General features: G+C 34.3%; 1 protein-coding gene across 1 annotated transcript in view; it reads right to left on the reverse strand.

The window, feature by feature from the left end:
• Positions 1-1,880: 1,880 nt before the first annotated feature.
• MOSPD2 (motile sperm domain containing 2) overlaps positions 1,881-24,942 on the reverse strand; it is a 38,435-nt gene continuing 15,373 nt past the window's right edge. The window contains exons 6-15 of the mRNA XM_026087947.1: positions 22,227-22,287; positions 20,917-20,955; positions 19,838-19,962; positions 14,634-14,804; positions 11,689-11,801; positions 7,956-8,052; positions 7,027-7,123; positions 5,617-5,746; positions 3,642-3,744; positions 1,881-3,130 (exon numbers count right to left, since the gene is read on the reverse strand). Of these exons, the coding sequence (XP_025943732.1) occupies positions 2,984-3,130; positions 3,642-3,744; positions 5,617-5,746; positions 7,027-7,123; positions 7,956-8,052; positions 11,689-11,801; positions 14,634-14,804; positions 19,838-19,962; positions 20,917-20,955; positions 22,227-22,287 (1,083 nt within the window). The 3' untranslated portion in view covers positions 1,881-2,983. The remainder of the gene's footprint in view (positions 3,131-3,641; positions 3,745-5,616; positions 5,747-7,026; positions 7,124-7,955; positions 8,053-11,688; positions 11,802-14,633; positions 14,805-19,837; positions 19,963-20,916; positions 20,956-22,226; positions 22,288-24,942) is intronic.

Genomic DNA, 24,942 nt, shown 5'->3' on the forward strand with positions numbered 1-24,942 from the left:
AAGGGAGGCTGTCAAGAGGATGGAGCCAGACTCTTTTCAGTGGTGCCCAGCGACAGGACGTGAGGCAATAGGCATAAACTGAAACACAGGAAGTTCCATCTGAACATGAGAAAAAACTTCTTCACTGTGAGGGTGCTGGAATGTTGGCACAGGCTGCCCCAAGAGACTGTGGAGTCTCCAGATATTCAAAACCCACCTGGACATGATCCTGTACAACRTGCTCTAGGTGACCCTGCTTGAGCAGGGGGGTTGGACTAGATGATCTCCAGAGGTCCTTTCCAACCTCAACCATTCTGTGATTCCGTGTAATTCTGTCTGAATTCTTAAACGCCCTAGCCTTACAAACTGAAAGTTTCATGCATTGTGGAAAAAAAAATTTTGAAAGTAATCTTCTCTTTGTTGATGTCAAATCACGCGACTGCTGTGCCCTCTGTAATGTTAGTGTGTGCTATACATAAAATCTTCCCAAAATGAGTTTCTGAAAACTGTGCTTCCATGGGTAAGCAAACAAAACCTGAAACTATTAAGAACTGAAGACAGGGAAAATGTTGATGGGTCACCATATGCTTTTTGATAATAGAAATAAAATTCTTACACAAACAAAATACAAAGCACAGTGCTGCCAATTTCTRCTTAAGAACACAAAATTTTATGGCATTAATTTTTTTGGCTTAGGTATATTTTTCCATATATTGTATAATGTTTAAAACATGTTTAGATTTCCCAGGACAATATATATTTGTATTGTCTGGGTTTGCATTACTCTTGCCATGGTAGTGTTTACATGCCAGTATCAGGTGATATCTTTCATCACGGTTAGCCCTCTGCCTAAGAATTTAAGATTCTTTCATATTTGTTTTGCACGTATCTTCACAGCTTCTATCATGCAACAGAGTAGGGGCAGTTACCATACTGATCCCTCTTCATATTAAGCATCTATAGACTAACAAAGAACAAAAGCCTCAGAAGGTGTAACTATTTTTAAAAAACTAAATATTCATATTCAAAACTGCATATTTATTCATATTTATTTTGTAACTGTATTTTTCTAAAACATTAAAATAGAAAAAAAGTCCATCTGATCCATACAAAGAAAATACCAACATAGTAATAAAATACTGAAAATATATGAGAGCACCAAAACATTAAAATATTCATATTGGCAAAGACTCTAAGAATATTTCTTGCAATTCTATGGTAAAGTGCTATTCAATCCAGTCAAATTAAGGAATAAGCATCTTAACAGCATGGTTAGTAAGCGTCATCTAAAAATTACAAATTACTGTGTTACTTTTCTTAACAACATGACAACAATTCATTTTGTGAAAAGCATAGAATTTGAACTGTGAGCACAGGAAAATAACTTAAAAGCTTCATAGTAAACAGTGAAAAATATGAGTTGCAATTCATTAAGAAAACAAAATAGTAAGAAGCAAGCTGAACAGAAATGAGATTAGTGAAAAATTAAGAAAATATTGATATGATAAAATGTATAAATTAAGAAAGGACAGAAGACTGTGTACCAAACAGTTCTGTAGACTTGCCTTTTACAAAGTAATTTTTCAGTAATCATATTGAATCATATGCTGCTTTATTAGTTAGTTTACTAACACATTTTTTTAAACTGCCCTTTTCTATTTTCTAGAAATAATGTTACATCTACAATACATTGAAGAGAGACTCTCAGCAAAAAGAAAGATGCAATGTATGACCTTTATTTCCCGCAATAATCTCTTCTCATCTATTAAGTTGACAGACCAAAACTAAATAACCTACTATGCAAGCCTATTTGTGGTGAAAATTAATTCTAGTAAAAAAAATATTTTTAAGTTTTAGATATTACCAAGAGTGAAAAATTTAAAGGTATGAAAGATATCAGCCTCTTTAAAAGGATCATTTTAATATACATATTTACAGCAATGAGTACAAAGAATCTGTGTTAGAATAAATTCTCACTAGCTTCATACACCATTTCTACAATACTTTCAGAGAAATTGCAGATACAACACTTTTATATTCCCTTCAACAATATTAAATTTTCCTGACTTGACTTGCCTTTTCATATATTCATCCATGATTTAAGCATACTGCACACCTCAGAAGAAGTTCTTAACATTGATTAATTATTAGCCTTTTTATGAGCCATAAATAGGTCATCAGAAGTCAACTGCCACACTTTTTTGGCGTTTGACTAAGAGCTGCTTTCAAAAAAAACAATAAGGGAAGTCTAATAGATGAAAGCATATATAACACGAACAGTGTCTCAACATGTATATTTCATCAATATCTTTGGAATCAAACAAGGGTTGTTTTCCAGGTCAATATGGCTGTGTGCATGGTGTTTGGTAGGCAATATTTATAATAATTTTGCATTCAGAAAAAGCACGAGAATAAGGAATATGAACAAATGAATACAGTGATCCTGAATTCTCAGAATGATAATTATCAGCATTTTTAATACATGCTGTGTTCATGTACCTAGGTAATATGAAAAAGCTGCCTGTACTATGTAATTTCTGTAAATTTTCCTGAATGAACAGGTTATCCTTTATAAACACTAAGCAGACTGCTTGCACCTTCTATGACAGCAATTCAGGATGTAACCATGAGTATGATCAAAAGAAATTAAATATAGTATTTCAAATATTTGAACAAAACAGAAAAAATACTATACAGTTTTAAATTATGCTGTTGTATTCGGTTGCTCCTTCCTCCTCCCAGTTCAGTAGTATTTATTAAGCTGTACAGTGAAAATAGCTCCCAGCTCTAACACCCTTCTCATGCACCTTACAAAGTGTCAAGTTTCAGTAATTTATTTTGTTGACCATTCATTTCTTCTTTTTTCAGTAAATTGTATCATCATTCAGTGTTGTAGGCTCACAAATCTYATTTTGGCAGTTCCAGAATCTGAAAGCAGCACTGGAACCTTTTTCACTTCAAACCAACCCTGACAGGCAGCATATTCAGTGCAAAGCAACGCTTTTTAGCTTCTCTGGGTGTACACCAGGTAGAAGCAGAAGGCAGCAGTAGTAACTGATAGTAATGATAAAACCACTAACAACTGCTGGAACCACAGGCAGCGATCAATCTGCTCTTGAAGTCTTTTATTAATTTGCAGTAAACGAGTTAGCTGAAAATAAGAATAGTTGCATTAAATTAGAATCACTGCAAACGAAAGCACTGGTTAATTTAAAGCCATTCMGTCACAATAACTGCAAGCACAGTTATAATATAAAAATGATTGCTCTTAGTGATAAACTTTTCTATCGCTGCCTACTTCAGTACTCTGTTCCACTAAAGAAACTTAGAATTTTTATGGAAAATCTATATCATCTGTATCAAGCAAGAACATCTTTATATTAGTAAGAAAAAAAGACTGCTAAGTCTCATTAATACCTGAGATCTGTAATATACACAAGAGGAATGAGAATACTGATTGAAAGTAGTAGTGTTTTATTAAACCATTAACATTCAATAAAATGATTAAATCACTAACTTATTTAGTTACTTTGAAGTGCCAAATTTTTCAAACAGTAAAATTTACAAAGTATCAAGGAGGTTCAGCACAAAAAAAATTCTTTTCATCTGTACCAAATTTAATGATTTTTTTCAACATTCAACACAAAGGAGTACATTATTACCTGTATGTGTAAATCTTCATTGGTTTTTGCAGGAATATTAAACGCATTCTCTTTTAATGTCAAAGTAGAAGGCTTACTACTTTCTACAACATGACACCTGAGTCTGTGAAAGGGAGGGAAAAAAGCAGTGTATTCTCAAAATCATAAATTTAATGCAACATTGAAAAATTAATACAGAAAGTAACCTGTCCAACCCATTTGGTATATGCACTTTAACACCTCTTTTGGTTGACTGATTTTATAAGCAATGATTGCAATGATAGTCTGAAAAGCCTTCCTCAGTCCATCCATTATATTTTGACAATGTTTGATATACAAAGAGAAGTCAAAATGATCTTAATGCTCAAGTAAAATATACCTTTATTATTTTAAATTCATAACACGAGATCCACTGGGTTATTTAATCAAATCCTTACTACCAGAGATGAAAAAAATTAACTGAACAGTAAACAAAACCTATAGGTTTTCTTTCCATTTTAAACCTTGCCAACGGTATTTTCCATGTACTCCATTTCTTCTACAGTTGAGTAAGCAGGAATAGAATTTCAAGCCATAATTAAAGGTATTGGAATCCAAAGCAATTTATAAAATATAGTAAAACATCCTCTGATAACATGCAAGTCAATTAGTGTGGGAATTAATTTATCTGAACTGAACAAATGGTTAAATGCTGTAGCATTTGTGTATTTTAAGGATGAAGAAATGCTAGAACTTCTCTGGCAACAAAAAGCAGAAAAAGGGACAAAGGCATGTAATAAAACCTAAGTAGATTCCTCAGAGAAAGCACTTGCACATATAATCTTAGAGAGACAGTAATGATATTCTCCACTACTTTTAATTTAGGTTTAATAAAAAGTACAGATCAGTTCTGTATTTATCAGTAATGTATGTACATGACATACTGCTACATTAAGCATGTTTGGGAAATCTAATTTTCTCAAACATTCATTCAGATGGGCTGTTAGACATATTATTTCAGGTGACAAATTTAATATAATCAAATATTTTTTCCCTAAAATTTTTCCCTATTGTTTCATGGTCTGTCCCCAAAAAAGAAAAAAAAAACAAAGCAAAAAAACCCTCCAAAAAAACCAACATTTATTCAAAGAAGCTAAAGGTAACTCACATTTTATAAACCAGAATGTGCAAAGGTATGCAAGCCCCTCCAAACATGGCAATTATTTCCCTAAGTGCACAAATATAATCTATAACTAGCCTCCACATTATGTACAAATTTTTTCCTCTCCTTAAGAACTTCAGAAGATTAAAAAAAAAGGCACAGAACAGTCTAAAGTTAAAATGTGGTAAAATATCCCTTTTTATAGATAGAACAGCCTCTTGATATCATGGCTCTAAGAATTCTAGATGAAAAAGAATTATAATGAACCAAGACTTTTCCTAGAAACGTGCAGTGATATAGCTAGATGTGAAATAGATCTGAATAAAGAAGAGCAACAAGCATATTTAAAAGTGTGTATAGTTCCTGGAGATATTTTTCCACCAGTAAATAAGGAAAACACACATATTAACACATGATGGGCTTCAAAGAAATCTTCTACAAAATTATGATTTTCCCTCAGAGAAAGTTTGTTAATATCGGCAGCTTTGCATTTGGTAATTGCTCTTTTCTTGCTTGTTTCTTTTTAGAAAACTCAAGAGGCACATTCTCATTCAAAAAAGAAAATCTGATCTCCATCTGTATTGTCACATCCATTCACATTTTTTTCCATTTAACTCTTAAATCAGAACAATTAAACAACAATAAAGAGAGCATGTGTAGAATGTCATGACATTTTATGCATTAAAAAAAAATCCCTCTATCAGTTAAACACAGAGGAGGTAGCAGTGATACACCTCAGTCACTAAGAGTACAATTTGTTCTGAAAAATCTTTTCCTAGTTTTGATACGTAAGTACCATAAATCAGATTACACAATATGGCTAAAAAAGCCTGTCAATGAAAACCATCTGCTTACCTATGTTCCATCACTTTGGTCCTAGGGACCTCTTTCCAAAACTGAGTCAGTTCTGATACACCTGCTCCAGAACACTGGTCCATTTCTGCTGCCATTATGAGGAAACGATCCTGCAGAGAAGCTGCAAATCCTGCCCTCGGGGGGGGGGGGGGGGGGCAGGAAAAAAAACAGCAACAGTGTGTTTGGATAATCAATGTTACAGAGCATGTGGAAGCATTTTTGAACATTAAGTGCTCTAAATGGGAGCTTTCAGGACATCAGACACTGACTTACAGGAAATAAAAAGAATGAAAACATTCCCTTACACTCAACAGTTTTCATTACAATTTGCCCAAAGTTCTACACTGTTTCTTTTAACAGAACTAGCTTCATCTGAATGATTTAAGGAGAACTCAGAATTCTGTAAAAAATGTATTTTCCAGAAAATTTTCCTGCCCTTACAACTACTTAGGAAGCCTGCTTTACTACAGATAAACTACTACTGTAATACAGCACAAGCGGGATAGCTGTCACTATCAGTTTTTTTAGACAAGAAACAGAATGGGCTAAAGACAACACCTGCTCATGCTTGAGTGGAATAGTAAATCAGTACGGACAGTTACTCAACCAGCCAGTAAAGTGGCACCAAACAGAACATTAGCTGCCAAGTCCTGCTTGCCTCTCCTTTGGTGAGGTACCAGTCTGGGTACCTCACCTCTGTCCAACTATGGTTTTCATAGTACTTGCTATCCTTCTTTTGTGTATGGCTAATGCTGCTGAAGGATTCAAAAATGGTTTGAAAAAGAACTGACTTTTTAAAGTCACTTCAGTTCCTTAGAAAATAAAGCTAGAAATGATTTATATCATATCAGTTTTTCTTAATAAGTGTAGCAACAATGAAGTATAATATCAACTTTACTAAAAACAACATGGATCATATTAATGACCCATACAAAACAAAGTCAATCGTGTTATGTTTGAAAGTGTGACAGGCCATTGGAGTCCAAGATTAATACACTTGACAAGAGATGTGTACCAAATACAAGCCCACATAAAACATTGCTCCACCATACACTATCAAATGAATATTCAGGAAACACATCTGAAACAAAAATTGTCCTGAAACACATTTCTATGTAGAGCAACATAGGGCTGTTCAAAATCAGAGATGAGAAATGAAAACAAATTACATGAACTTCGACAGTGCAGAAAGTGTGAATTACAACTCCAGAGAAACGCAGTTTGAGAGACACGTTCTCTTACAAATGATAATACTCTCATATATTCACAAGACCTTTCCTACAACAGTCAAGACATGGGTCTCAGATACCTTATTACTCAACAAGAACAAAGATTAATATCTAGAACAGCCAGACTCTTCATAAAACTTGTCCAGACTTCTTAAAAATTCTACTGTAAGGTTTTACTTACCACCATGAAGAGATATTATTATGTCTAATGATGCACCAGGTTCACAGCTGCTGTTACTGGGTTTAACTCTGTATTTTTCAGGAGCAGTTGTTCTCACCTACAAACAAAACATACCAACCAAGCATGTAAGTAATACACATGCAAACTGTGATCATTTCATATCCTCCCTCTTTCTGTAATGGCCAAAAAGAAAACAAGTATTACTGGAAGTCCAAAAACCTTAACTTAATATTGTTTAAGACACAGTGATAACATACAGTCTTTAAAATACTTTATTTTGTAAAAAGACACTATCATTTTATTTCTTTCCCTCTGTCAGCCACTTTCATCCTTTCTTTCCTGGCATATGCTGTTTTCTCTTTTTTATATAAAAATAAAGCCAAGAATATCAAATAGAGTATCTGTCAAAATTATTGATTTGAAATTACAGAAACTTAAGTTATTTATTCCTGTAGAGAACACAGAAAACGTGGTAGAAAACCAAATCAAGATTAAGTCAATTCAGTATTTCTGAAAAAAAAAMCATTGCATTCACTCCTTTGAGAGTGACATGTGCATCACTGTGGAGCATTATTTGTTCACAGGATTTATAAAGGAAAACAAATTCTAAAGAGATCACTTTTCTAAGCTCAACATTTTCTTTTTATGGAAGGTTTAGATCAGTATGAAAGAACTAACCACCTCTGTAGCTCTATTCCAGTCAGTGCTCCAAAAGATTTGTATTACTGATTAGAGCCTTTACAATGGTACACGATACGCACAAATTCAAAGATTTCTTTGATCTGCTTCAAACATCATAACAGCAGGAAAAAAAATATGAGACCTAAAAAAAAAGGGGTTTAATAGTATTTCTTCCTCCTTCCCAAAAATTATACAAGAAAAAGCCACACATTTAGCAAAGTAACCCAGTGAATACACAAAACATTTACCTTAAAAGCCACTATGTTTTTAGTCACGTTTGTCAGCACTATCAAACATTTTCTCTCTCCAGTTTCTTTGGATCCAAAATATAGTTCTTCTGCTGGGCTAACAAAAGTTTAAAAAGAACTGGTTTATTCAAATTATCTTTACAACATAGAATAAACTTGACTACACCTAATAAAAATATAAAATACTTTCAACCCAGCAACTACAGTCTGTTTTTCATTAAAACACTGTGAAAATAAAATTCAGAAATTTTGTAGTGAAGCTTGGGGTTGACTCATGATCACAAGTGGACTTAGCTGCATCAGTGGAGTAGGCTACTGCTATTTACTTCTTACATCAAGAAGAGAGAGTGACCACCTGCTACAGCAGGAATAGCTGATAGCTTTAGAGAGTTGCCCTTCAGCCACTACATTTTACAATGGTATGTTAAAGAAAAGCATAATTAATTAATATTCTAATATGATAGGCTATACACTGTCACAGCCAAGAAGTAATTTCTATCTCACTCAGCTATCCCTGTAACAGGTACAATACATACATAACAGGAACAGGCAGATATTTGGGGTAGTAATCATTTCAACTGCTATAGCTAGATGCACTTGTACTTATGAGTCAGACTTCACACATTTCTGGAGACACATGCAGAGCTCCACAAAAGAATTTAAAGTTTTGTCTTTTTTTTAAATGTTCTTGTGCAATTTAAAAACTCATGCATAAAATCTTTTAAAATGATATCACAGTAGCACAACTCATCTTGGAATAAGCATTCAAATGAATACTATGCTGAAAGCAGGGCATGCTCACATCCCACAAGCTGAGAGAAAGCTTAAGTAACAGGGAAAGAACTATTTTCTTTTAATAAGTCTTGTTAAGAGTACATAAAGAACGGCCATATTCTTTGACATAAAGCCTTTTCCAAAAAATGAGCATAATCTTATATTGTGAGGGTTTTTTTTTTTTTCTTCTCCCCATTTTTAGAATGTCAATTTTATGTTAGTTTGACCTGTTCTCTCTCAAAGGATCTCCTTTCACAACACCAATCCTTCCTTCCTTCTCATTTAAACAAAACAGGATATTAGCAGAGAAGAAAAATACTTGGGGCTTTAGGGCAAGCTTGAAGGCAGGGAAGAGTAACTACATTTTATAAGGCACTAGACAGTTCACTTGACTATTTTTTTTTTTTTTTGGTGGGGAGGCAGGAATAACTGTGCTAAGGCAGGCACGCAGTAACAAACTGATGGGTTTAAACAAAATTAATTGTGTAACTGTATCCCCTTGTCTCAGATCTTTTCCCCCTGTTCCCAAACTCAACTTCAGTAAGCAACAAGTAAAGAAACGAAGGACTGTAGCTATTAGATACTTCAGATATCAATACCACCCTATTGCAATGTGAATGTTACACAAATTGCAAAACAAAGCATGAATGACACTGGAAAGTGTTAAAAATAATGTCAAAAATGAGCAAAAAAAGAGCTCGAAGAAAGGGATGTTGTGGCAGAGCTAGTAAAGCCTGACATTTCTTGCTATACCAACTGTGGCAACAGACAGGATTAAAAAAAAACAGGCTTAAGGGCCAGCTTTGTAGGCATACTGTCCATCAAGTCAAACAGCAGCATAGTATAATGCATATGCATATATATGTTTTATTTTAAAGTAGCACACAAGATTTTACATTCCTTCAGAAACCCTATTTTCCTTACATCTGAGATACAKGGGAGTAAGCATTTCAGCTTGTACTAGGAACTCTAGTCTTCAGGACACAATACAACATGAGAGTTTTCTGCCAGACAGTGCAAGTGAACAGCTACACCTCCCCGCTCTCTTACCAAATTTATTCATTTATTAATCAGGAGGACCAATATTTTAGAGAGAGGTATTCATGGAAAATGCAGTAGTGGTCTAAACTAGGGCAAGACAGATCAAGTGAGCGTGGCTATAAACGTGAGAAACAGAAGAGCACAACTTTGAAAATGTCCTGCTTATTAGTTAGCTTTGGCCATACACCAGAGCCAAATGTAGCAAGTAGTGCTAGGTGAGGAATATTTGCGTAGTGGCGGGAGAGGTCGAAGGCGGCCTCAACTGAGCTTTTGCAGCAGCAGCAACCCCAGAAGGCACAGAAAGGTTACTGGTTCTTGGCAATTTCTGTTGTAGCAGCACTGCTGTGCCTCAGCTTCCTTTTAGTATCTGCTGCTCCTGTCACATGGCAGTGCCAGTATCAGCAAAAATACAAGCTAGTCATGCTGGCAGAGCTTGTACTCTAGTTCATGCCTCATCTTTGATATAGGTGCCTGTGGCTGGAGGACTGCTGGTTATCTGGTTATAAACTGCATCAGAATTCAAGGCCCAAAGAGATTCCAGGAAATCAAAATTAACTCTAGCTTCTACAGAGTTAGAATATTTATAAAGAACAGTTGTGGGTAGCATACTTTCTCATGAGTTTTTGTAAGGAATGAACAGTAGGGACAATGGAGACACCAGTATTTTATTTTCCCTGACAGCAAAACTACAGTATCAGCATCTCTATACTTGACTAAATTTATTCTTCCTTATAATTTGCATAAACTCCAACACTTCTATTCCAGTGGTAGAGATTAAAAGATTTTAAGAAAAAAAGTACCTTTTTAAATTTGTTTTTAAAGACATCAGTGCAAGGAAATATCTTCTTTTGTCACGGGGAGAAAAAAAAGGAAAATATCCTATATCTGACTTATTTCTTCAAAGAAAATCTAAGTTCATAGATTTTAGAAATTCTTTTAGAAATCAAATCTGCAATCTCTGCCTTTGTCCTGCCATACAGGAAATCAGGACTATACGGAGGACGGGTTGGCACACAAAGGACAATATAGCTGATTTTCATTTCAAAACCAGAAACATTTCACACACGCAAATATTTTAAATGCTAACAAACATGTCATTATTCAAATTCATTTCAAATCTAATTTAGTCAGCACTTATGAAGTTAGCTCACCTAAGAAATTATCTATAAATTAGACATTTTCTTCATTCACCTAATAGCAAACTGGAAATGAAAATAAAAGTTAACATCTAAATCAATTTCTAAACAAGCAACTTAACTTGAAAAGGCAGTGGAAAGAAAAAAAAGATATCAGCTAATTCATTTTTCTTCAAATTTCCTGATACAAAGCAGATTAACTGCAAGACGTATGAATCTTCAGTGACGAAATCTTCTGAGCAGAGATGCCGTTTATACACAGCACTTCCCTCACTGAAAGAATCATACGCTTTTAAATTTGGCTTTATTGGTGCAAATTACTAGCACAGACATTTAAGCCACCCTAATTTAAAAACAATTTAAAGAAAATTTATCAGAAAGCTGTCTTAGCAAACAGATCGCTTAAAATTTTGTTGGCTTAAGAAGCCAAAGTTAAACCACTAAGCATTCTCATTACTGATATACATTGGTTTAACTAAATCAAATGAGTGAGTTTCCCAGTATAAATGAAATATGCATCTATTAATCAGCATAAAGCATGCCAATGGTTATGTCAAAAAAATTAATTAAAAGCAACACACTCAAATCCAGAAAATTGTTTATGGGCTTTGGTGGAGGGGGGGATCTTAAAAGGTATTCATTTAATTAATTCATGTTTATAAATATTGTTTGTTTTCTCTAATATTCAGAAAAAAACAGTCTCTCAAAAATTGTAACTAGCTCCATAATCAAGTGTCCAAAGCACATTGTGAAAAAGCATTAAAAAGGAAAATTATTATTACCTGATATGTAATAAAGGTCCTTTAAAAGTGGTTAGTGCTTTCTTTGCATTTTTTGGTTTGAAATCTGTTTTGTCAGTTTCCTCTGATTTGGGAATTTGTTCTACAGAATTCATCTGAGTAAAAATGACAATTATAAAGATTAAGTAGAAACCTGGCTCATACATGTTAAAATCATATAGGTATTTCATCAGCAAACAACACGAGGCAGCTCATTTCAACAATATGTATACTAAAGACCAAGCTTAATATGCATTTGCTGAAGCTGCTGGAAGTCCACTGCATAAAATGTTTTTGCATAAGAAGTTACATTATATATTAAGCATGCATAAAACACAACTTCTCTGCTTTTTGCAGGTATTTTCTTGATGCCCGAGATGGTTATTCTTAAAAGCACCAAGCCCATAAGTTATACTACTTCAAATATTTCAATTTACAAAGCACTGATGTTACTTTACTTATTCTTCCACTGCAAAACAGAATCAGAACAGACACGCCAATACAATCATTACAACACTGAACAGAAAACACAACAACAGTTCTGCACCTCATCGTATTTCAGAGCTGTTAAATATATCTTCATTACTTTTTAGATTGAATTCTAAGGTATTGAAGAAGAAAAAAAAAGAAATGCTGATTGAATTGGTGCATCCAGAACTGCAGATACCTTAGGTTCTGAGGCTTTCTTCCTCTACTAGATTAAGAAGGCATACATGTCAACAAGCCTGAATATACATCATATAATTCCAGAATTCTCTGTTTTTTAACAAAATGCAAAACAACAGGGGGGAAAAATAGAGAAGACTGAAAAAATAAGTGGCATGATGGCTCATCGAGATCAGCTAGCTAAATAGTTTGTTTAGCCTTATTTTTATTCCAGTTAAAATACAAACAGAAGGCCTGAAGAGAATTCAGTTTATGTAAATTTGAAGTAAGGGAATGGATGAAATTTAAGATTTTGTGGAAGAGGTCTTCTAAAAACAAACAAATCACACACACAGCAATTTAATTTCATTCTTTATAATAATAGTTATATTGGAAGTTTAAGGTTTAAATACAGTACACTAGTAATGTGTTTGGCTTTATTTACATTATTCTGATTAAAGTCACCATCAGTGAAAATATTACTATAGTATACATTAAAGGTGGAATTCCTCTGGACAAATGCAAGTTTCTGCAGGACAGGCATTTACAACTAAGTTTATTACTCATTGGTCCCTCTACTCTGTAGAAAGAAACAGGCACTTCTATGGGATGAGAGGAGGCATACATATATAAAATAAATCAGGCAAATTTTCAGTGATGACAAAAGCCCACAGTTAAAGACTGCCAGTGCAATAAATAACAATGAAGGCAATGAAGTCTCACAGATCACTCAAAATCTATCACTTTGGAACCTGGCCTATTTGATTATTTATATTTAGATATAGCCAAGTACAAAATAATTAATTTAGAAATAAGAAATGTCAACTATTTCAAGAGAATGAGGGCCTGTTTCCTGAAAAACAGATTTTGAAAAAGGACATAACATTAAAGTGGCAAACAATGGTATGCTTGCTTTGGAAGAAAGGGCAAATATTAATCTTGAACATATGAACAGAAGATAAGCGAGTGGAGAGTAGAAATAAAACAATAATCTACTTCTTGCAGAAATTGTATCAACAATGAGATACGGTCCAAAATTTTAAGAGCATGTTAAAGATGCAAGATGCCTTAAAAGTAATTGATACATGACAAGTTTAAATGTCAATCTGCTTAGTTGATTGAAAAGACTGATTAGCAGCTTGATTATGCTGTATTACAGAGAAGATACCATAAACTAAACCATTATTTTTAACACTTAGAAGAAAAGGAAAAAAATGACCGTAAGTAGAAAACTAAAGTAAACCAAACAAATCAGAAAAAACAAAACAAAACCAGCAACAACCATTGAGGGTCTAAGCACTGAAGCAGACTCCTATGTTAAGTGGGGCTCATCCATGTTGCTACTGAGCTAATGGTCAGGAAGTCATGATAGTTATATCATGCTTCCTTTTGGCCTTAAAGTCAGTGAAATTACATTATCCAAATAGCTGGCCAAGTTGCAAAGAACAGCTCAACTATTCTAAATGATACGCGTTTCAAATTATTCTGGCAAAAAGTTAAAACAGGAAATGAAACAAAATGTAATATTAAGTTTTTACGTTCCATTAACCAAAAGTYTTGTGATTCATATTCCAAAATTAATTATGGCCTTGAGTGATGAATTTCAGATTTTTCCTGCTGTTTTCAAGAACAATATCCCCACTGACTATCATTGCATATTCCTTAATATCACACCACTGCAGGAAGACTGTATTTTCAACACAGGATTGAGAGATTAGGGATACAACTTCTCCTGAGACTAAATAATGACTTTTATATGTTGAGATTTTAATCAATAGTTAAAAAAAAAGAAAGAAAAAAAGGACAGATTAACATCTGGTGAAGCATCAACAGACAGTTTTAATATTTTCTCTTGCATATACTGATTTTAAAAGAAAACTAGAAATTGTCTAGATATGTCTAGAAAACTAGACGTTTTAACACTCATATTACAAGATGTTCTGAGTAAAGATTAAAAACGGACTAACTAGAAAAACATGATCTTTGGAAACAAAATTAATGCACAAACTTTTTAAATTTTACTGTACAATCCATTAAATTCCAGAGACATACTAAATATTCAGTACACATTTTACACATTCAGAAGCACGAAGCTGGTCTTAACAGCAAAATCTGTTCAAAGTAAGAAGGAAGGCCAAAACTGTAAATATAATTTTCAGTTTTACCGAGTACTTATTTCAAACTGGGGGGGGGGGAAATCAAAATACAAAGTAAAAACCTGAAAAGAAAAAAATCATATGCCTCCTGTCCCACTTGGTAGACATATAAGTAGTTTTGCCTCAACTTTAATAAGAATTAAATACCTTTTTCGGAATAAGGTTTTGTTCTTCACTGGGATCCCCAGTCTCCTTGGTGTCCACATCTATCTCTTCTTTACTTTCATGCTCATCTTCACTAGTAACAGGCCCATTTTCACATAAAGGAGTTTGAAAATCATCATCCACCAATGGAGGATAACTATACTTGAAAGAATCCTAAAACATAAGGAGATTTTTAAAGGAATTTATTTTGGAGGATGAAACGTGCTTTCTCTGGTATATTTTAAAATGGAAATACTATCTATTAAAATTTTTGTCACATAATTATACATTTAATTTATACATTTTAAAATGAGCCCATGTGCAGAAAGTTAACACTATCAATAGTTTTAATTTTACCATCACTAATAGACAAATAAAGACAGTCACCTAATAAAGCCRCTGAATTAAAGCTACTGTCGTTACTTATAGATACACAGTTGGACTGTAAAATTTGGTTTGTCAGAAATCAGCATTCACAGTCTTAGCTCTGAAGTTTTGCTACCATTGTTAGGTTTTAAACCAAGTTTCCTAGAACTGACCGCTGTTTCTAAAGAATGTTCTAAAAAGCTAAACAATTTCAGCTGTTCTTTGTATTTTAGATTAATAATAGCAATAGTTTTTTAAAAAGCAATCCTTCAAGTTCAGTTTATTATTTGGACCCTTAACATACCCTGTATCTCATGCCCTTCTTATATATATATGTATATATATATTTATTTTTTTTTTTTAACTAGAAAAAAATGGAATCGCAAATCAATTTAAAGACTATGTTCAAGACACTTAAGTAATGTAGAAGCAGCATAGTGAAGTCCTCACTGCTTCTATAATAAAAGTATCACTTCTATTGGAGGACCAAGAAAGACCAGTTTCTGTTAACTAGAATTACTCTTAACACTCTCAAAACAGTTCTATCACATATAGTATTAGGAACATTAACAGTGCTCTCTTCCTGCTGCAATTTCAAGCAGTTTTAAACTCTGAGCGAACTGAATCAATTGGTTAGCTTTTCCAGTGGGACGGGGGAAATAATACATCTTTAATTCCTGTGAAGCTAGACTCAAGCCACACCTGCAGTTCCCAAACTATGCCACCAGAAAGGAGTTACAGGAATGGTGTTTCAAGAGTGTTCTCCACAAGCAGGTTTGTCTTCCCAAACAGCAACAACGACGTGATCTTAGGAAAAAACTTAGACTGGGACTTTCAAAGAAATCCCAGAGAACATTTTCTGCTAATCTCTGATCAAGACCTGAATCTCTTCCTATCCTTCAGGCTGAAGCAATAGCTGTGGATCTTTAGCTGGAAGATGAAAGGAACAGGTATTCAGTGTTCTATTAAGGACCTAAAGGACAATCTTTAAGTATCAGTAAGGGACAGATTCACTGTTAGAAGAAAAGATTCCAGACTGTTAGAAACACTATGGTAGGCTTGCAGAATATCGAGATCCTCCACTTGCAAACACAAGGCAGAAATAACCAAGTTCTCTTTAGCCAAACTAATAGAGCTTTTTCATCCAACTCCAGCATATAATCAAGAACATACGACAAAGCGAGCTTAATAAGAGACACTAATTTTGCTGCACACCTCACTTGGTCACATTAATGCATCATGATGAGTAACTTCTACAACTGAACAGAATCTCATCACCGGGACAGCCTGAAGTTCCACACTTCCCAATCACAATCCATTGGTTTCAATGACTTGGGCTTATCTATTAATAGGTTCAAAATCTTAGTCAGCTAAACATGACAGATTTTTTTCAATGCTTGATGTATTCATTGTACGGACCAATGGCTTTCTTTCAAAGGGGATGCAGAGACCACTATGTTTGGCAATATGAAGCATGGCAGTGGTATTTTCTCGGATTACGTGTTTGCAGGGGCTGTGAAATCACATGCAAAAGGCCCAGTGATGTCTTAATTTCAGGCCACTCATCTATAAAAAGGTGCTTCCAAGGAAACATAGGCCATGAACTATCAATTTAGAGAGATAACCTCTGTGAAGAGCACAGCATTGTAGTTGTACACATTGTTCAGCAATGGCGCTAGTAGAGGGAACCTTGGATTTATCAAGGATGAACTGCCCACCCTGACAAGACTAAACTGTGCGAATACACAATCTAAAATCCTACTGCATGTATACATATTCAATCTTGCACAAAATGTTATTGAAGACCCTAAGCAATGAACTTCCCTGGCTAGCCAGAAAAACTAATGTTTAAAGAATTCTAATTGGACTGTTCCAGCATCAACATCTGGAACCAGTCTTGTAGAAGGCGAACTACAACAAATATGAAGGAGAACATTTCCTAAGCGCATAAATATGTTATTAAACAAAAAGGATTAGGGAGTGACTTTTGGACACCTGACCCTAAATTTCCAGACTGCTTTATCATTGACTTCCTCCTAGATCTGTTTTGGCCAGCTCCAGCTAGTTCTCCAGGACAAACCTACTATAAAGAGAGGGAGTTCTACACAGGGTGGACAAGAATCACTCAGAGCCAGGCACGTGGTATGTAGCCCCTCTTAATTAGCAGTATGGAGATAGCCACAGCCAACACTGATGGGGATTGGATGGAACTTATGTAAGTTTATAATCCCATGTCTTGCAAAATCCAAGTTTGTTTTACATAATTAGTTTTAATGCTTTTGCTATCTAGAGACACATTTGTCCACCAGTTGTCCAAAAAAAAGAGTAAATCATTTCCCTCCTTTCTCAGCTGGGTGACAGTTGATTAAAGGACTTCCATGGTAACCCCCAGAAGGCTAAGGAAAGCCTCAAATTTATCCTGTGAGCAACCCTGAACTCCAGTAAACCAAAACTTAAAGATATTTGACTGAGCTATGGAAGCATAAAGGCTACATATAGAGAGCTGCAAAACAGTTCTGTAGATTAAGCAAAGGAATCACCGTTCACACAGTTCAACACTGCAAATTTCTAAAATGGATTTTTTAAAATTCTGAAATTGGTCTCTATCTACCATTCTTCTTGGATACCTASGTTCTACAGCACTTTTTTTTGTATTTTCCTAAAGTAACTAGCTAAATGAGCTGTTCCACCAGCTGTTTACATCTGGCATAATCTGGCTTTTCCAGGGTGGAGCCTAAYAAGAGACACAGAAGAAAGCAGAGAATTGAGAGAATCTAACTTATGGCTACAGTGTGGAGTACAACCTAAGGACAGATGTGCTTTGCTCTTCACCCATGCCATGCTAGTTGCAAATCTGATGATCTTTTCCTAAAAGGCGGAGAAACAAAGACAGAAACAAAGAAATTARAAGGAGGAAAAAAAAAATGCTTGAGCGAAAAGAATGAGAGTTTGTATAAACTAAATACAGCCTCAAGAAGCCAGCCTTGAGAACAAAACTGGTAAATTCACTCTTGTTCAGAGACTCCAGTTGCCTCAACAGGAGCCAAGGTTAACTGCACCATGAAAAGCTGCATCCTAAGAAAAGGTCAGTAAGTTTTCTTTCTTCTGGACACTGAAGGCTCAATATTTAGAAAAATATACCTGGTAGTTCAAAATACAGGGCTTTTAATATGCAGAAATAGAGCTGTTTTTTGAAATTGTTGATATGCTTACAATTTTTGTTAAGTAAATGCACTCATATTCCACTAATTTCTTTCTGTCACAGCAACTTATCACAGGTTTGGATAAACTGCTGTATGATTTGGAATTTATGTTCTTCGAAGATGGGCAACATGAAGCTAGCTTTGTCAAGTATCATTAAATGGCCACGAGACCTTTCAGAACCCAGGGAGGATAAAGCATAACTTGAAGACTGTGTGCTCAAGCATTTACTTCAGAAAGACAGTAAGCAAAGCCTCAAGATTCATTCTTCGAAGACTTAATTGTCAGGTAAGACTGTATCAAAAGCAGACAGGAGATATTTGACTCTAAGAATGAAGAAAAGAACTTTTCTCTCTATTGCAACAACAAGACAATACACCCTGTTGTGGGAGCTKGGCCCAAAAGCATTACTAAATTCCATCCCAATCCTTACTGAAGCCACTTGAGGCACAATCAGCCATTCCCTCCATGGCCACTCCTGAAAGTCAGAGATTTCAGCTTTCTGTAATGAGTTCTTTTACAACAGCATGGAASTAGGGCAGCAATTCTCCAGGCAGGAAGATGTTATCATCTTTTTGTCACAGGTTTCTTGCCCTAATGACATAAAAACTGCTTTTTAAGGGGTGCTACTTTCAGTCAAATAAAAAACAAGGTAACTTCATCTTTTTCTATTCCCAAAGTAACACTATTTCATATGTTCTGGCTACCAGAACTCCACCTTGACTTCAAAGAAACAAGCTTCTCCTACTCAGGCTGAAGCAAAATTTTTCTTTTCTCCATACTGTTAGCTCTGTAAATACAAGAAACACTTAGAAAAAATGGGAAAAAAGAATAGTTAATAACTCCTCTACAGTGGGATTATACCATTACTGTATCCTGTCTGCAAATATTTTAAAGGAGAAAAACATTCTTTTTTTCAAATTCTATTGTAGAGATTATACAAGCTATGATTTACTAGCTTTGCAAAAAATGCAATTTGTTGTGCAAGATACTTGTGCTACTTTACCATTTAGATTGCACTAGGACAGGACTTAACTTCTAGCAAAGTGATACTGGATCACAGTATACTCTCTGGAGCTCTAACATGTTCTTTAAAAAAAAAAAAAACTTCCATATCCATGCTTAAAAAAAAAAGTAGCCCAAGGGACAATAAAGGAAAGAAAATTGAAATATGATTGTCTTTACTGAATCATAACTTTGGAGCAGGATGAGAAATTTCAGAGGGCCTTGACACCTGTTCTCTGTTTGCAGAACTTCAGTGTCACAAACCAATACATAATCTCTCTAATTCATCACGTGAGTGGAAGGAGGAGAGACTTTAACTGGAAATTGTGTGTGKGGGGGGGAGTTGATTCTGAAAATTAAGAAAAGTAATTTCCTATGACTTAAAAGTGAATGATAAAAACAATTAACAAAAGAGATTTCTATACTTCTTTTGTACATAAGACTGCCAGATAATAAATTCTCATGAAGTTAACTCATTTTACATTAACATGATTTACAAATTACCATTTTGACATAACAGAAAATTTCAAGAAATTTCACATCCATGAAATGCCAAATTTCAATTCCATGTATGYAGTTTAAATAAGCATGTCTCAAGCCTTTACAAAAGTACCTTGAAATGTTAATGTACTTACAGTTCCACCCATGTGAGGCGGCAAATACTCTCCACTAATGTAGTCCTGTACTTCATTCTTGTTTGTGAACTTTAACATGCTTATTGCATCTGGGCCAAGCCAACCCTTCACAATTTTAAAAGCAGCTTTAAAAAAAAAAATTATAAATTGTCAGGAAGATTTTTTTCAAGTTTATGGTAGATGTTATAGAACACTCAAATGAGCTACATGACATAAARTATGGCAGAACCTGCTCTGAAAATATCTGTTGTATTGTGGACACAGTGCAAGAAAAAGAAAGTATTTAAACAGAAAATATTTTATGGATATATTCTTTCCTACAGGTGAATGCAAATACATCACAAGACTTTCATGGAAAGAGTAATTTTGATTTAACTACTGACAATTTCCTTGTCTTGAAACTTAGATCAGTAGGTGCCGAGAAGAGTAAAAGCAATTGTGCTTCCAAATCTGAATGAGAGAGAGGTTGGAAAAATTATATACTTTCCCCAAGCTGAAATGTTTTGCTGCTTTAAATGAGACTTGTTTAGATCTATAGAGAATTTCCAAATATCAGCAATTTCGGTGCTGAGAAAAAAAAGTGCATATACAAAAAAAGAATACAGAGGTAATATAAAAAAAAATTTAAAACATGTTTATCATGTGTGTTATAACTAAGGATAATTATCAAAATACACACATCAGAATATATGCACATAACAGTGTCCAGCATCAGGTATCTCCCTTAAATTGCATAACCTAATTTTTGCCTGGTTTTAAGTGTCCACCATTTGTTGATGATACTATCCCTAAATCAAAAACAGATCTACCTTTGAAAGGATTACAGCTGGAAACATTCAAGGAATAGACTATTTATCTTTAAAAACTTGAGAGACCTTGATAACAGCTAAATATGGTTTCAATCTATACTTTAAAGAGGACTATTTAAAGTATGACCCAAAACGCAACACTAGAAGGAAAAACAAAAACATACCAAAAGCATGCAACCTAAAAATTGACAAATCTGAAGATGCATGCTTAACACAAATTCCACCACTTAACTATATTTAAAAAAAGTATTTTTCTGTAGATTGACTTACCATTCATTATCCATGGCATTTCAAAGATCACTATCTTCGCTGAAAAGACAAAAGGAAATAATATGAATACCAGATATTATGTATTTGTCTCTTTAATAGGAAGCACAGCAGTAAAGGCCATGTAAAAAGCAAATAGTCATTTTTAGAAGCCTCCATGTTTACTTCCCTGAAGAAGTGATTTTGAAGAATTGTTTAGAAACATGTACAAACCTATTTCTATATATAGGTATTAGGTGTTTGCTTGGGAAACAGTCAATAAAATCAGAAGTTATACACTATTCTGGGGTACTACTTTTCTGAGATACAAATATTAATAAATATTTGCTCCAAATAAAGCAGAGAAAAGATGAGAATTTATCTACACCTAGAAAAGCAACTGCTTACTAGAAAAGAAGGTTAACAGGCATATCCAGCACCACTTCTCTTCTTCACAGTTAGGCAAATAGCATAGCCCTTTGTAAATCTGTATTTAAGTTTTCTTTTAGCAAAGAAGCCTAAGTTAGTACTTCAATTAAAAACATGCCCCAAAATATATTTTTCTTGAATATGTCAAAACAAACAAAAACACCACACTGCACTTGTTTTTGAAGTTTTCCAAGCTGAAATCTACTATTCAGAGTTTTAGTAGTTCCTGTACATAATTGCAATCTTCACAGACACATTTTGACTTAAAATTTAGAATGCATGAAAGATGAACTGGCAAAAATGATTCAGTGTTTGTGTATACAGAAGAAATTAACAGACAAGTGTGCAGGTTTTTCCAAGTACCCAAACATGCCTTAATCCTGCCCTCAAAGGAGTAGACCATTGCTCCCAAATAGTTTCTATAGCTATTCATTCTTTTGTATCCTGAAGACTGCTACAGGATACCAACAAGTTTTCAGAACTTCTACCCAAGTAACGAGGGACAAAGGCTAATTCAATCCTACTAGATATGCATATTAATTTTTAATCCATAAAACAAGTCTTAGATTCTTCATATTTAATGAAAAAAAGTTGATTCTGTGTGTTTTATAAATAAACATTATACTCAGAATTGTGCTGATTCTTAAGAGTGCAAAAATACTCTGAATCTGTAATGTAAAAACATTGCATGTAATTAGGCTGTTTCTAAAACCTAAACTGACCTTTCAGTCAAAATCCTAAATTCTCAGGACATGTTTTTTATTTATTTTTACAATGCACATAAAGTGCATGCAAAAAGACTTTTTTCTGAAATAAAGAAATTAGTCTCCCCATCATCTGCAATATTATCAAGTACTTTTATTACACAACTCTACAGAGCTTCACGTGTAATATACAATACTTACTGAGGAAATTTGGATAATAATCTGTAAAACAGTTGACAATAAACCGAACAAAGTCCAAGTCCTAAAATAAAAGCACAGAATAAATGCAGCGTAAATCAAAAAAATTAAAAATACAGGTTTAGTAAGCATTTATTGAACAGTAAAAGATATTTATTATATTTACTACTACTACAAAGGAGACTTACAGAGGTAGAGAAAAATATATGCTGCTGATGGAAGATCCAAAGCCTGCCATAAAAACAGTAAAAATGGGGAACTGGCTGCTGAACTGATGGAAACACACTGTTGTAGCATTTACAGATAGTAAAGTGGGGAAAAACAGTACAAGAGGATTACCCACAACCTGAAAGCTTTATTAAAAGCTTCAGTAATTATAAACTAACTGAAAGCTTGGATATCTTTAGAGGCAGAAGGCAGCCTTTAATAGAAGCATTTATCTCACCCGGATGTTGCTTGTGCCAAATACAGTATCATGCATTTAACAGCATAAACACAGTGATAGATTTCCAAGTAATGATTAAAACCTCCTGTGCATTAGTGAGCATGCTGCTTTTATTTCTGCTGTCTATTCAAAAGCAGCAGTATCAGATATAGGGAAGATGGAATGGGTAATACCCAAAATAAGGGTATTTTGAATAAGTCTAGAATTAGAACGATAGGATTCAGCAGACCATTCAATAACTGTATTAATTCTAGTTACTTGAACTGCTTCAAAAAGACATGAGTTATCAGAATTACCTGGCTGCATATCAATGAGAAAAGCTGACACAGTGCATGAGACTATATTAGCAATGGAACAAGCAAATGAAACATGCTCTGGAGAAGAACTCAGAATTCCATATTCTTTTAAAATAAAGTTTATCACTTATTCTATTCTGCTACAAACAGCTGTTAAAAATATTTCTGTTCTCTGATAAAAATACTAACTACAGAGCAAGACTCTACAATGGGAGACTTGTGAACAGCATTTGCTGAAACTGTCTCTCTGAAAGTTTCAAAGACACTGGAAAGAAGTTCCTTCAGGATACGTGCCATAGATTGCAGGATCAAACTGTGGTTCTGCAAAAACAAAATGATCCTACTCCTTCATGCTTGTTATAAACAACACAGCTCTAGTTTGTTAACAGTGCGGACAGGCAGTTCTTAAGTCACAGGTAAGAGCATCATCCTGCCTGCAAAATTGAATTACCTCATATTTATTTGTAAAAATGTCTCAACAGGTTTTGTTGCCCTGCATGGTCCTAATGCAACATTAACCACTTTGCTTGGAAAAGGCAGAGAGAAAGCTTTTTTGTTTGTCTGTTATTTCTAAAGGAATTTCTCCCATGGCAACAAAAAAGAAAATAAGATATGGAACTGTACTTCTTRCAGGGATGGCTAAAACTGGTATACAGAATAGCATGACATTTTCTGTGAAAAACTTAAAAATCTTGATCTACAGAGTCAATGTATACAATTTTTAGTTATTAGATGGAATCTATAGATATCTAATGATAATCATGATCCCCACCTTACAATCTAAAACGGTTTAGATTCTGCTCAGAAAAGTGCATGCTAAAAAAAATCAACTTCTCTCTGCTGATCTCAGGTGAAGAAAATGACAGAGCTCTGTAGACTTTCATCTCATAAATTTCTCAAATACCACCTTTTCCTCAAGAAATCCTAATTTTAAGTTATTCTCCTTCTTTAGGTAGAAGCACATAAGCTAAGAATTAGTAAGGATGCAGGCGATCATACTGCTCTATTCCTCTAAACAAGCTTCTATAAAGCAAATCACAAAGGAGATTCCTTTAGTAAATTATGGACATGAATTTATGCTTTCCATATGAAGATATTAAGTAGGTAGAAAACTAGGCATAAGGGAAGAGATACCACAGCATACATCCGCTCCTACATCTATAAATTTCCAAATGATAAAAACTTAAAAAAAATACCCCTAACCAGTAAGCAGGCTGTTACTTTGTTGTACACCACTGACAAGATGCAGTTCTACTGCTAGTAGCGTCTCATTCAGACTTCATTAACATCAACTGCAGATAACAAAGCTGTACTCAAGCTGATGCCCAGACCCATGTGTAGCATGGATCACAAAAACAGGTTTGGTAAAGACTTTTTAAAGACACACTTTAAAAGGGCAAGGTAAAACAAAGATTGCACCTGGTGCACTTATTAGAACTAAGAGAATCTAGAGAACCAGGTATTAATCAGAACTTCTGTTCCATAACAAGAGTAACTTTTGAACCATAAGATTTTAATGACATACTTAAAACCAAATAAGAAACAACCTTAGAAAGAAAATGTATATATATATTTAAAATTTTTCCAGAAAATAATCCAAAATCCAGATGAAGCAAAGGAAGTGAAAAAGAAACCCCAGCAAATACTTGACCAATTCTATCTTCAACTACGATATATCTATAAATAACTCCATGAGGAACAGTTTGCCTTTTTGGTCCTCACGGAACTGCTGACATATATCATGTATGAACACTAATGGAGATCACCAGAGGATCCCTATGTCAAGTTTACTAAATTAAATCAACCAAAAAACGTATTTCATGAGTCACTTTAGTTTTGCAGGTTAAAATCCATCATCTCAGAACAACCTGTAAGAAGCAAAATGTTTCGAGGCAATTGTTTACCTCCTGAAATAGGTAACAGTATTCCTGCATTAGAATGGAAAATTACGATACTGGCCTGAAGCTTTAGCTCAGGC

This window comes from Apteryx rowi, unplaced genomic scaffold, assembly GCF_003343035.1.
Source record: "Apteryx rowi isolate R43461 unplaced genomic scaffold, aptRow1 scaffold_747, whole genome shotgun sequence".
NCBI classification, from domain to species: Eukaryota; Metazoa; Chordata; class Aves; order Apterygiformes; family Apterygidae; genus Apteryx; species Apteryx rowi.